The sequence below is a fragment of the Pristiophorus japonicus genome, chromosome 14 (assembly GCF_044704955.1).
Source record: "Pristiophorus japonicus isolate sPriJap1 chromosome 14, sPriJap1.hap1, whole genome shotgun sequence".
NCBI lineage: Eukaryota > Metazoa > Chordata > Chondrichthyes > Pristiophoridae > Pristiophorus > Pristiophorus japonicus.
Genome location: NC_091990.1, coordinates 122,620,981 through 122,635,082, shown reverse-complemented (window position 1 = coordinate 122,635,082; position 14,102 = coordinate 122,620,981). Strand labels below are relative to the sequence as shown.

The 14,102-nt window shown below is 43.8% G+C and overlaps 1 protein-coding gene across 7 annotated transcripts in view; it reads right to left on the bottom strand.

Annotated features, from left to right (window-relative positions):
- Positions 1-842: 842 nt before the first annotated feature.
- LOC139280080 (golgin subfamily B member 1-like) overlaps positions 843-14,102 on the bottom strand; it is a 91,450-nt gene continuing 78,190 nt past the window's right edge. For 6 of the 7 annotated variants that reach the window (XM_070899569.1, XM_070899573.1, XM_070899571.1 and 3 more), the window contains 5 exons: positions 13,788-13,952; positions 11,190-11,287; positions 7,153-7,287; positions 6,229-6,343; positions 843-1,809 (listed from right to left, as the gene is read on the bottom strand). In XM_070899569.1, coding sequence (XP_070755670.1) covers positions 1,651-1,809; positions 6,229-6,343; positions 7,153-7,287; positions 11,190-11,287; positions 13,788-13,952 — 672 coding nt within the window. In that variant the 3' untranslated portion in view covers positions 843-1,650. The remainder of the gene's footprint in view (positions 1,810-6,228; positions 6,344-7,152; positions 7,288-11,189; positions 11,288-13,787; positions 13,953-14,102) is intronic. The other variant, XM_070899574.1, reaches the window with a different exon arrangement.

The window sequence follows — 14,102 nt, the reverse complement described above, 5'->3', positions numbered from 1 at the left end:
AAACGTCTCCTCACCGGACTCGAGGATCAGCCGGCAGAATCACTCCCTCGCCCGGACACAGAGGCTTGGCGTCCAATCCCCCCCGCCCGGGCTTTTTTTGAAGCTGCTGTATGTCTAAGGGTTCTCATCCCTTCAGTTCGGCTTCCACCCCACCTGGGCTTCTTCTGCCGCCTGACACTCCGACCTTCGAGCCCAGTGAGGAGAGGTTCGGTGGTGGCGTGGTACTTCGAAAAAAATCAAACACTAGACTTCCATTTTCTCCTTTTTCACTTTGAAAAAATTAAGCTTCTTGACTCCCTCCAAAACTTCGCCTAAAAACAATGGCGTCTTTCTGCGCCGATTTTTTAATGTGCGCTGCTTTTTCTTAATGCCCAGAAAGTTTTTTGGGAGTGGTCACATACGCCGTCCTAGGAAAAATGTAAGTTGGCCAAACTTGCTTAAATGTGAAAAACTGGCGCAATCAGGTTACGCCTATGATGCAAAAAAATACGAACCTAAAAAAATCGTAACTATCTGAGTTATGCTGCCGCAGAAACTTTGGGGAAACTTGGATATTTTAATTTACGCCAAAACAACGGTGCAGATAACAGGGGAGAATTGAGCCCTTAACCTCATCAGAATTGCAACATTGATACCATCAAAAGTGGATGCTGAACAGACATCTTATTTAACACAATAACAAGTCATTAATAAAAATGGACCCATGACCACAAAGCAGAGCTAAACTGAGGACCGTGGCAATAAGATGGAACACAGCTTAAATCCAGCTTTGAAACTGGAATATGATTTCATGCCCAACCTTGCCTCAAATGAAAAATTCATGCAATCAAACAGCTGAGAAGTGTGATGCATTTCAACTTTTAATAAAAATTTATTCTCCAACAAGAATTCAGCAAATACAGTATTTTCAAAACCTGTGTGTTTCTAAATTGCACCCTGGTTACCAGCATCTTGCCATAATCAAGATGAAAGTAACACTGCATTTTAATTTACCATCAAACGCCCTCAGTGTTTTCCTTCAACTACCTACACCGTTTCAATTTACAAAGGCATTTCCAAGCACAAAAATAATCTTTCAACCGTTACCAATGTTCTACCTCTTATGTGGTAGAGTTAAATAATATTGCTTTTCACAACAGAAAATATACACAATTTTACATAATGCAGCTGTTATATAACCATTTATAGCAGAATACCTTTGGAATTTAATAGCAGGTCAACAATTACAATTTAAACCCAGTTCACAATCCCACTGGACAGTTATAAACACATCTCGACAATACACTTCATCCAATACTTTAATATGAAAAGAATTTATACAACTGTAATCAGTGCTCCACCTGTTAGCAGCTTTCATGAACACATGAGGTTGGGGGGGCTGGGGGCGGAGGGGGCGATGATTTTAACCTAATCCCGTCCATTGGGAAGCTGATGGGATCGGGTGGAATGTCAGTTTAACATCCCGCTCGTCCATCGACTTCAATGGAGAATAAAATCTGGCAATGCAGAAAACCTGCCTTTCACCCCATCCCGTCAGATTCCCGACGGGTGAGCCAGGTTAAATTCAACCTCCCCCCGCCACCCGCCCCCCTCCCCTCGATCATATATCCTCTTCGAGAATTATTTTTCCCTCTGGTCAATGTAGTGCATCTATAAAAGTCCCGACAAGCACATGAAAACGAGAACATGTAGTGTCACAAAGTACGCACAGACCAAGTAGCGTGATCTGGCCCTCGAGCTCATTAGCTTTGAGCAGTACAAACTTCGGCCACGCAGCCACCGCTTGACGGAAAGAGCTCCTCTCTTTACCTGCGAGAGAGAAAGAGAGAGTCAAAGCTAACTAAAATCCATCGACAAATTTAACTTCATTCAGAATTAAAATAATTGGCAAAAAAGCCAATACGGGGATAAAGTGAATTTTTTTTTATATACAGAGAGAGCTGTTAAGATCTGGAACACACTGCCTGAAAGATTTAATAGTAACTTTCAAAGGGGAATTGGATAAATACTTGAAAAGGAAGAATTTGCAGGGTTATGGAGAACGGGCAGGGGAGTGGGACTAATTGTGTAGCTCTTTCAAAGAGCCGGCACAGTCACAATGGGCCGAATGGCCTCCTTTTGTGCTGTATTATTCTATGACTATTAGCAGCGAAGCTTAGCTAAGGTTCCCCGGTCACTGAATATATGACCAACATTCCCTCGAAGTTGCGCTGCCGCAACTATCTGCCGGTCCCATGCAGACCGCGACCAACTTTTCAAATGTGAAATTCCGCAAATGTGCAAAACTCTGAAACGGCCACGCAGTCCGTTAAAGGGACCGTGCACCCAAAAGAATTAAGAGGAACATTCACATGATAGAGCTCAGAGTATATCCGGGATAGTTTCCTTGAACATTACATTGCAGAACCAACCAGGCAGCAGGCTATCTTAGATCTGGTACTGTGTAATGAGACAGGATTAATAAAACAATCTCCCAGTAAAAGATCCTCAAGGAATGAGTGACCATAACATGGTTGAATTTCAAATTCAGTTGGAGGGTGAGAATGTTGGTTCTCAAACCAGTATCCTGAGCTTAAACAAAGAAGACTACAAAAGGTTTGAGGGCAGAGTTGGCGAAAGTGGACTGGGGAAAATAGATTAAAGTACGGGATGGTTGATGAGCAGTGGCTGACATTTAAGGTGATATTTCATAACTCGCAACAAAAATATATCCCAATGAGAAGGGATAACCATCCGTGGCTAACGAAGGAAATAAGGGATGGCATCAAATTGAAAACAAGGACATACAATGTGGCTAAGACTAGTGGGAGGCAAGAGGATTGGGAAACTTTTAAAAGCCAGCAAAGAACGACTAAAAAAATGATAAAGAGAGGGAAGATAGATTATGAAAGTAAACTAGCATGAAATATAATAACAGATAGTAAGAGTTTCTACAAGTATATAAAAAGGAAAAAAGAGTGGCTAAAGTAAATGTTGGTTCCCCGAGAGAACAAGACTGGGGAATTAATAATGGAGAACAGGGAAATGGCAGAGACATTGAACAAATATTTTGTATCGGTCTTCACGGTTGAAGACACCACTAAAAACATTCCAATAATGGATAATCAAGCGGTTAGAGGGAAGGAGGAACTTAATACAATCAATATCACGAATGAAGCAGGACTTGACAAAATAATGGGACTAAAGGAGGACAAGTCCCCTGGACCTTCTGGCTTACATCCAAGGGTCTTAAAAGAAGTGGTTGCAGAGATAGTGGATGCATTGGTTGTAATCTACAAAAAGTCCCTGGATTCTGGGGCAGTCCCAGCAGTTTGGAAACCGTAAATGTAACGCCTCTATTTAAAAAAGGAGGCAGACAAAAAGCAGGAAACTATAGACCAGTTAGCCTAACATCTGTCGTTGGGAAAATGCTGGAGTCCATTATTAAGGAAGCAGTAGCAGGACATTTGGAAAAGCATAATTCAAATCAAGCAATCAACATGGTTTTATGAAAGGGAAATCATGTTTGACAAATTTTCTTGCGTTCTTTGAGGATGTAACGAGCAGGGTGGATAAGGGGGAACCAGTGGATGTGGTGTATTTGGATTTCCAGAAGGCATTCGATAAGGTGTCACATAAAAGATTACTGCACAAGATAAAAGTTCGTGGGGTTGGGGGTAATATGTTATTAGCATGGATAGAGGATTGGCTAACTAACAGAAAACAGAATTGGGATAAATGGTCATTTTCCAGTTGGCAAATAGTGACTAGTGGGGTGCCGCAGGGATTGGTGCTGGGTCCTCAACTATTTACAATTTATATTAATGTCTTGAATGAAGGGACCGAGTGTAACGATGCCAAGTTTGCTGATGATACAAAGATGGGTGGGAAAGCAAATTGTGAGGAGGACACAAAAAATCTGCAAAGGGGTATAGACAGGCTAAGTGAGTGGGGAAAAATTTGGCAGATGGAATATAATGTTGGAAAATGTAAGGTTATCCACTTTGGCAGAAAAAATAGAAAAGCAAATTATAATTTAAATGGAGAAAAATTGCAAAGTGCTGCAGTACAGAGAGAGACCTGGGGATTCTTGTGCATGAATCACAAAAAAATGAGTATGCAGGTACAGCAAGTAATCAGGAAGGCAAATGGAATGTTGGCCTTTATTGCAAGGGGGAGAGAGTATAAAAGCAGGGAAGTCCTGCTACAACTGTACAGGGTATTGGTGAGGCCACACCTGGAGTACTGCGTACAATTTTGGTCTCCGTATTTAAGGAAGGATATACTTGCATTGGAGGCTGTTCAGAGAAGGTTCACTAGGTTGATTCCTGAGATGAGGGGGTTGATTTATGAAGATAGGTTGAGTAGGTTGGGCCTATGCTCATTGGAGTTCAGAAGAATGAGAGGTGATCTTATCGAAACATACAAGATAATGAGGGGGCTCGACAAGGTGGATGCAGAGAGGAATTTCCACTCATAGGGGAAACTAAAACTCGGGGACGTAGTCTCAGAATAAGAGGCCACCCATTTAAAACTGAGATTAGGAGGAATTTTTTTTTCTCAGAGTGTTATAAATCTGTGGAATTCTCTGCCCCCGAGAGCTGTGGAGGCTGGGTCACTGAATATATTTAAGGCGGAGATAGACAGATTTTTGAGCGATAAGAGAATAAAGGGTTATGGGAAGCGGGCAGGGAAGTGGAGCTGAGTCCATGATCAGATCAGTCATGATCTTATTAAATGGCGGAGCAGGCTCGAGGGGCCTGCCCCTATTTCTTATATTCTTATGATACCAATTTGCCGTACTATTGAGCAAAAGGAAATCGGTTCCAAAAATTCAATGACTTCCCTATCTTGGATGGGTTGACAGAAGATGGCGAGGCAGTTCCATAGCTAGCATAGGATATTTGGATAGGTTGGGGCTGTTTTCTTTGGAACAGAGGAGTTTGAGAGGAGACCTTATCAGGGTGTATAAAATTATGAGGGACCTCGATAGAATAGATAGTAAGGATCTATTTTCCTCAGCAGAGGGGACAATAACTAGGGGGCATAGATTTAAAGTAGTTGGTCGAAGGATTAAAGGGGAGATGAGAAATTATCTTCTCACCCAAGGATGGTGGGAGTCTGGAACTCACTGCCTGAAAGGGCGGTAGAGACAGAAACCCTCATCAGATTTAAAAAGTACTTGGATGTGCACTTAAAGAAAACAGCCCCAACCTATCCAAATATCTTATGCTAGCTATGGAACTGCCTCGCCATCTTCCGTCAACCCATCCAAGATAGGGAAGTCATTGAATTTTTGGAATCTTTTTCTTACAGAGCTACGCACCTAGTGCTGGAAGGTGGGATTAGGCTAGATAGCTGTGTTTCGACCGACACGGACACGATGAGCTGAATGGCCGCATTCTGTGTTGTAATTTTCCATGATTCTATTTGTGATCTCTTAATGACGGGTACAGAAGTACATTAACAAAGGCCTGGAGGAGGACATGTATGAATTTATGGCACAGGTAGCGTGGGGGCGGTGAAGGGAAGGTGGACCAAAGAGGTATGTGAAATGCATTTTAATTGAAAAAGGGCAATTTTGCCCCACTATTTGTATCTACTGAAAGGCTTTTTGCAATTTTAGGGTTTTTTTTTTTGCTTGTGATGAGATTAGCAAAGTTATTTCAAATGTGGCTCGCAATTTTGATTTACATTTTTCTTCTGTTACAATTTTTCCCCGATTGGTAGTTATTGTGCTCCTTTCTCTGGGTAAGAGTAATATTAGAGGCTTGGGTTATCAGCTGACTGTCAGCAATGTAACAGGGGCTGTGCGGCTCCCAAGCTAAGGAGGGGAGGGGGAAAGTGCACGTGCATTGATGTTGGGCAAGGAAAGAATGTAATGTCTTATTTGGCCTACGCAGACCGCCCAGGTTCACAACTGAGGAATGGCCATTTGCACAAGATACAAGAGAGCTGCAGGTGCCTGTGGAATTGTATCCGAGCTACAGTCAGAATCTTCAAATAGGAACATAGGAGAAGGAGTAGGACATTTAGCCCCTTGAGCCTGTTCCATTATTCAGTGAGATCATGGCTAATCTGCGACAGAACTTTGCCCCATATCCCTTAATCCTTTGGTTAACAAAAATCTAGCAATATCAAATTTTAAATTAATTGATCTAGCATCATTACTCGGGGGGGGTTTTACAGTGAGTTGGCAGTGGGAGGTGATCAAAGTCAATATCTAATTAAATTAATGTTGTTACACACCTTCCGTACCACTACATGTTCACTGGGATCAATGATCAAGGCTTCACGTTCTTCATCCGATTCCAGTTGGATGGTGTACTCTCTGGGTGGTAGTCTGGCAGGAGGCATATCAAGACTAGAAACAAAAAAGAGCGACATGAACCAAAAACACCTTCTAGCACCAATGCAATTTCTTTAAAACATCCACCGATACCAAAGACTGGAGAGAAAGCAGTGCTTCCATGGAGCTCTTTCCTCACATTTAGGATCAGGTGTCGAAGGAGTGGACTTTCTGCGGAGCTTTCCACGAGGGGTTTGGATAAAGTAGAAAGGAAGAAACCGTTTCCACTGGCAGGAGGTTCGGTAACCAAACGACACAGATTTAGTTGTTGGCAAAAAGCCGGGGGGGGGGGGGGGTGCGGGAGATGAAGAGAAATGTTTTTTTACTCGGTGAGTTAGAATCTGAATGCACTGCCTGAAAGGGTGGTGGAAGCAGAGTCAATAGCTTGGGGAATTGGATTGCTACTTAAAAGGGAAAAATGTGCAAGGCTATGGGGAAAGAGCAGGGGAGTGGGTCGAATTGGATAGCTCTTTCAGAGAGCTGGCACAGGCTCGATGGGCAGAATGGCCTCTTTCTGTGCTGTATGATTCTATGATTTTACACACAAACACAAGAGATCTCTCTTCATTGGATAAATCCTCAGATGCTGTGAGGTAGTCCTGGTCTGTTAGAAAGCAGAGTGCTCTTGCCGTCTGGTGTCAATAGAGTAATGACACGCCTCTTATTGATGACCATGCGTATATGCTTATCCATTCTTCAACTGGATAATGAAGAATCATTTTTTAAAAAAACTGCAAATGACATTCAGACAGGCGGGATAGCAATATCCTTGCATGATGCTCCAGGACAATTCAAAATGGAAGAGGTTCAGTTTTAACACTAACCCCTTCAGCCTTTCTTCAGCCGCTATCAATGCTTCCTCTGCAGCACTTCTTCTTAGCTCTTCCTCTGCCAGCATTTCTGCTAACTGAGACAGCTCCTGGTGAGCAGAATCATTACGCTGGTCCGATTCTGCAAGCCTAGATCAACAACGGAAAAAAAATCTGTGACTGACAGGCAACAGAGAAAGAACTTGCTTTTGTATCGTGCCTTTTACCTCCTTGGGACGTCCCAAAGTGCCTTAGCCCCAATTTTTGAAATATAGACACTGTGGTTTTGTAAGCAAACATGGCAGCCAATTTGCAGTCAGCAAGGTCACATAAGCAGCCACAAGAGAAATGACCAATGAATCTTTTTTTTAAAAAAAGGTATTGTCGACTAAATCTTGGCTCGGTAATCATGAGAATGTCCCTGCTCATCTTTGAAGAGTGCCATGGAATCTTTTATATCCACCTGAACAGGCAGATGGAGTCTCATTTAACATCTCATCCAAAGGACAGCACCTCCAACAGTGCAGCACTCCCTCAGTACAGTAATATCAACCTAAATTATGTGCTCAAACCCCGAAATGGGGTTGGAATCCAAAAACTACTGATTGAGCTAAGAGTCTGCTACCAATAGCGCTGATACTTACTGAAAATATTTGGTTGATAATCGTGATTTAAGTTCAGTTGTATCATAAGTCTTTGTGCAATGGAATTTTCTCTCCAAGTGTTGAACATTAAGTAGTGCTCAACATTTCAAATCACTGAGAACTGCATCTCCGCAATCAGACAACACCTTATTAGCTGGACCATTGAAGTCCCTGGAATTTCTGCAGGTTCTCGAGATATGTGCACATTTTTCAATTATTCTGCAGATTTCATTACAACCTACAATCCTAAACTTTCAAATATGTTGCAAGGTATCAGTTGAAAGGACATTCAAAGTGATGCTTCATTTTAACGACTTGGAAGAGGGGACTGAGTGTAACGTAGCCAAGTTTGCTAACGATACAAAGATGGGAGGAAAAGCAGTATGTGAGGAGGACACACAAAATCTGCAAAAGGATATAGACAGGCTAAGTGAGCGGGCAAAAATTTGGCAGATGGAGTATAATGTCGGAAAGTGTGAGGTCATGCACTTTGGCAGAAAAAAAATCGAAGAGCAAGTTATTATTTAAATGGAGAAAGATTGTAAAGTGCCGCAATACTGCGGGACCTGGGGGTACTTGTGCATGAAACACAAAAGGTTAGTATGCAGGTACAGCAAGTGATCAGGAAGGCCAATGGAATCTTGGCCTTTATTGCAAAAGGGAATGGAGTATAAAAGCAGGGAAGTCTTGCTACAGTTGTACAGGGTATTGGTGAGGCCACACCTGGAATACTGTGTGCAGTTTTCGTTTCCATATTTACAAAAGGATATACTTGCTTTGGAGGCAGTTCAGAGAAGGTTCACGAGGTTGATTCCGGAGATGAGGGGGTTGACTTATGAGGAAAGGTTGAGTAGGTTGGGCCTCTACTCATTGGAATTCAGAAGAATGAGGGGTGATCTTATCGAAACGTAAAAGATTATGAGTAGGCTTGACAAGGTGGATGCAGAGAGGATGTTTCCACTGATGGGGGAGACTAGAACTAGAGGGCATGATTTTAGAAGAGGCTGCTCATTTAAAACAGAGATGAGGAGAAATTTCTTCTCTCGGAGGGCTGTAAATCTGTGGAATTCGCTGCCTCAGAGAGCTGTGGAAGCTGGGACATTGAATAAATTTAAGACAGAAATAGACAGTTTCTTAAACGATAAGGGGATAAGGGGTTATGGAGAGCAGGCGGGGAAGTGGAGCCGAGTCCATTATCAGATCAGCCATGATCTTATTGAATGGCAGAGCAGACTCAAGGGGCCGTATGGCCTACTCCTGTTCCTATTTCTTATGCTCTTATGCTGGATTAGCACTGAACGTGTCTAACGAGGAAATAAGTATGAATATCAAAGAAACAGGAGTAGCCCCTTCAGCCCTCAAGCTTGCTCTGCTCTTTTGTTAGCCATGGCAGCTCCGTCGTTTCGATCTGAATTGCCTGTCTTAAGACTGATTCCATGAATGGGCACCACCAGGGTGCGCAGGTTGAGGAATTAGTGATTCACAGCCCCTAAATTTTCATCTATTAAAATTTGCCAAATGGAAAATTCAGGAGGGGGTTCATGATTTCTCAACTAGCGCTTACTGCAAGTGCCTGATTGTGTCACTTATTTCTGGTACCTTTTTCTATTTTAAATATCTCAAATTGTTTCTGAGAGTTCCCCTCATGATGAATCCAGCAATTTGCTCATTAAGGACATTACGAGCATACGAGGGAAAATACCCTCTGGTCAATCCAGCTTGTCCCACACAATTTTGATATGCTGTGTGAAGTGGGGCTTTCGAGCTCTGCTATGATTAAAGGGTTAAGAATGGGTCTCGGGACACAAATGAGCCAATAGGCATTTGCAGTGGTCAGCTTTTCAGGTGGCTTAATGGGCAGTTGAAATAACGCTAAGAATAACATACTGACTTTGCAATGACCAATGAATGTAAGCTGTGTGACTTGGAGATTGAACCACGGGGGCCTAGGAGGGCAGAAAGCAGATCAATGGGGCAGAAGGGAACTATTAACAGGATACCATGGCCTGAGCAAGGGTCATTGTAGCAACAACAGATTGCGGTCACATCAGTCATACGCTTCTTCGTAATGAAGGCGGTACCTTAATGTTACGTGAGATAGGCATAAAATATAGGTGAGTGATTATGTGACGCGGAAAGGAAGTACCCAATCAACCACTGTGCACGCGTCTTTAGGCGAATCCAATTATGCCAAGGGATCGCGCACGAGGCTGACATGCATCATTAAGTGTATAAAAGATTGCTTGGAACTTTGTATCATCGGAGAAGCATTGCTACAGAGAGAGCGCAGGCGGTCTCCCCACCAGAGCAAATAAAGACTGCTTGAATCTTCAAACCCAGACCTGGTGTTGAGTGTTTATTTTAAATACTCCAGTACACTCTGCATCACAATATATAGACTCCCCACCGATGTTCCCTTTAAGCTGTACGACCACACAGTGCTCCAGGGGTCCAGTGCAGCCAGCTTTTAAATAGAAAAAACACGCAATGCATGATATTTTGAATGGACCACGCTGCCCTAAAAAATTTACAGGGATCATTGCTCCCCACCCCACTCAAAACCATGTGATCTGCTGGGAGAGGCAAAAACAGATTTAAAAACCCAGGCCAATTTGGGGGGAAAAGATCTGGGAAATTCCTCTCTGACCCACTTCGGCGATCAAAACTGGTCCAGATCACCACTCTGGCCCTGATAATTTTATACTGTACCTACCTTTTGCACGAGGTGATCTCTGCCCCAGCCAGAAACAGGAGCAGCTCTCGTTGATGGAATTCAGCGAATTGGCGTCCACTGCACGAGCCGGCAGCCTATTCCATCGATCTACTATTCTATGGGAAAAGAACCACCTAACATCTAATTTAGATCTGGCCTTGTGCAACTTAAAATTGTGACCCTTGGGTTGTAGGTAACCGCCTGCCTTTTTAACTAAGGTCTACTATTTTCCAATCCTCCAGCACTGCACCAGTGAGCTTTGGGAGATTATCACTAAGGCATCTCCAATTTCCTCACCTATTTCTTCTCACACCCTCGGGTAGAAACTGTCTTAGTCCCATGATTTTCTCCATAACAATATTTCTGCTTACATCAATTCCTCTAAGCTCCTCTCATTCATTAATCTACAGTCTTCACTGCATCTCTGGCATCTTATTCTTCTTTTCCCTTTAACCACCGTAGTTTTATTTTTGCTGCGATTACCTATTTGCTGTAAAGGAGTTGAGAAATTGATACCTCCAGAAAACCAGCTCTGCAGAACTTCCTAAACTTCAATTCATTTCTCCACCAAACCTATAACCATTTGAAAAAATATATATATTTTTCAAAATCGATGAAATTTCTCTTTGGGTTTTCAATAGATTAAATAATTGTGCCATTTCTTCCAGTAAAAATGCAGAACAAACTGCACTCACCTCCTCCGTAGCTCATTCAGCTCTAAGTTGTCAATTTCCACAATGACACTGGCACGCTCCTGCGGAGCCCCTGGTGGGACTTCTTCATTTGCTTCATCCTGCAACATAACCAAGAAATGATGAGACTCCAATTTTACTAACCCTTGGACTGGCTGTAAAGTTAGGGTACCGAGGAAAACTGATATCCATGGGCGTCGAAGGAAAAACCCTCCCAGTGGCTGGAAACATAGTCGTGAGTGTCAAAGTCTGATCGCCGCAGCCCCAGGACATGACTGCAAGAGGTCCATAAACTTCAACTCCATAAACTTGGGCACATCCAAAACTCTGCTCTTCATATCTAATACACGCCAAGTCCCGCTCACCATCACCTCTGTGCTGGCCTACATTAGCTCCCGGTCCGACAACACTTCCATTTTAAAATTCTCATCCTCGTTTTCAAATTCCTCCATGGCTTCGCCCCTCCCTATCTGTGTAACCTCCTCCAGCCCTACAACTCCCCCTCCCCCAACCCCGAGATCTCTGCAATCCTCCAAGGATTACGCATACCCAATTGCCATCAGCTACCTAGGTCCGAAGCTCTGGAATTCCCTCCCTAAACCTCTCCGCCTCTCTACCTCTTTCTCCTCCTTTAAGACACTCCTTAAAATCTATCTCTTTGATCAAGTTTTTGGTCATCTGTCCTAATATCTCCTTATTAGATGTCAAATTTTGTTCGATAAGGCTCTTGTGAAACACCTTGGAACATTTTACTACATTAAAGATGCTATATAAGTGCAAGTTGTTGTCATCCTCAGTGCAGTGTCCACAACCACCTCTTCACAACCATCTTCAACCACCTCCCTTCCATCATAGGGTCAGGAGTGGTGGTGGTGTTTGCTGACGATTCCGTTGTTTTCAGCTCCATTCACAAATCCTGCCTGCAGCAATGGTTTGGCCAACATCATCATCATAGAGGGCGCTGAGCACCTTGAGTCTCATCGCCGAAAGTATGCAGAAATCAAGTGCAGGCAGCGGAAAGAGCGTGCGGAAAACCTGTCCCACCCACCCTTTCCCTCAACGACTATCTGTCCCACGGAATTGAGGAAGACTTGCTTCCACTCTTAAAATGAGTTCTTAGGTAGCTGAAAAGTTCAATACGAGAGCCACAGACTCTGTCACAGGTGGGACAGGTAGTAGTTGAGGGAAGAGGTGGGTGGGAGGGACAGGTTTGCCGCACGCTCTTTCCGCTGCCTGCGCTTGATTTCTGCATGCTTTCGGCAATGAGACTCGAGGTGCTCAGTGCCCTCCCGGATGCACTTCCTCCACTTAGGGCGGTCTGTGCCTGTCCTCGCCGCACAGCACTGCCCCCCCAGTCATCAAGATCCACGGCGCGGCCTGGACAATGTGGACCTCTTCCCATATCTCGGGAGCCTCGTATCAACAAGAGCAGGCATTGACGTCGAGATCCAACACAGCCTCCAGTGCATCAGTGCAGCCTTCGGTCGCCTGAGGAAAAGTGTGTTTGAAGACCAGGCGCTCAAAACTGCCACCAAGCTCATGGTCTACAGGGCTGTAGTAATACCCACCCTCCTGTATGGCTCAGAGACATGGACCATGTATAGTAGACACCTCAAGTCGTTGGAGAAATACCACCAATGATGTCTCCGCAAGATCCTACAAATCCCCTGGGAGGACAGACGCACAAACATTAGCGTCCTCGACCAGGCCAACATCCCCAGCATTGAAGCACTGACCACACTTGAGCAGCTCCGCTGGGCAGGCCACATAGTTCGCATGCCAGACACAAGACTCCCAAAGCAAGCGCTCTACTCGGAACTCCTTTGGCCAGCATTCCGGCTTGGGCTGACAAGTGCAGGTAATGTTAGTGCCCAAACAATGACAGAGTTGGGTAGCAGAATCGAGCAGTTCCGACCATTGGCTTGGAAGTTTGGTGAAGTTTCATTTACAGGTGGCTTTGAAATTCATGGCACACAGCTGGTAGGAACAGCAGCGAACGTATGGGTGAGATAATTGGCTCAGGACAATCTTAAAAAAAAACGGAGGGGGAAATGGACAAGGGCTGAAGTCGCTTAACTTCCGAATGGTGCACATAAGTTACAGGAGAGCAGCGGACAGCAATTAGGTGGGGGCTGTATATGGTACGTTCCAACAGCAAGCTTGATTGAGGTGGAATTCAAGGTCAGTACAGTGGGGCATAAGAACATAAGAATTAGGAGCAGGGGTTGAGTTAGTTGAGTCCCACTGTATTTAATGGGTCAAATGATGTGACCCTCACAGCACCCGTTTCAGGTGCAATACCGACTGAATGGTGCATGACTCACCACTTTTAAGAGTATGTCGACTACTCAACACCAATAACACAAAATATATTTTTACATTTAAGAACAAAACTTGTGTTTGCACTGCGGCCCAACATTCTCCTCATCCTACCAGTTCTTTCCCATTCTCTCTATCCTATTTTAAAGGTACTCATTTCTATCTTGTGAATCTATTTTAACCCTTTCTTCTCTTTTTAAAAAAAAACGTTGTAAATTGGGAAGGAAATGAGAAAGAAAGTAACTTTACATGACAGCCAACTGCATTTTATATTCCACTTACTTGTTCTTCATTCTGGAAAGACGAGCGCACAGCTTGGTATTGTCTTTCCAGTCTGTAGTAGCGATCCTGCAGATCCCCGTAACGTGACTGGGTGTCACGCAGGGTCTGGGACACTGCTTTTAGCTGATTGGATAACGCAGCCTTCTCTTCGATGCACTGCATAACCTGTGCCAGCGAAACAGTGAAGAAGTGTCAGAGCTGATCCGTTCATAGACCCCCACAAACTGTATCTTTAGAATTAAGTTGGTGGAGCAGGCTCGAGGGGCCAAATGGTCTACTTCTGCTCCTAATTCTTATGTTATGTTCAGTCATGTG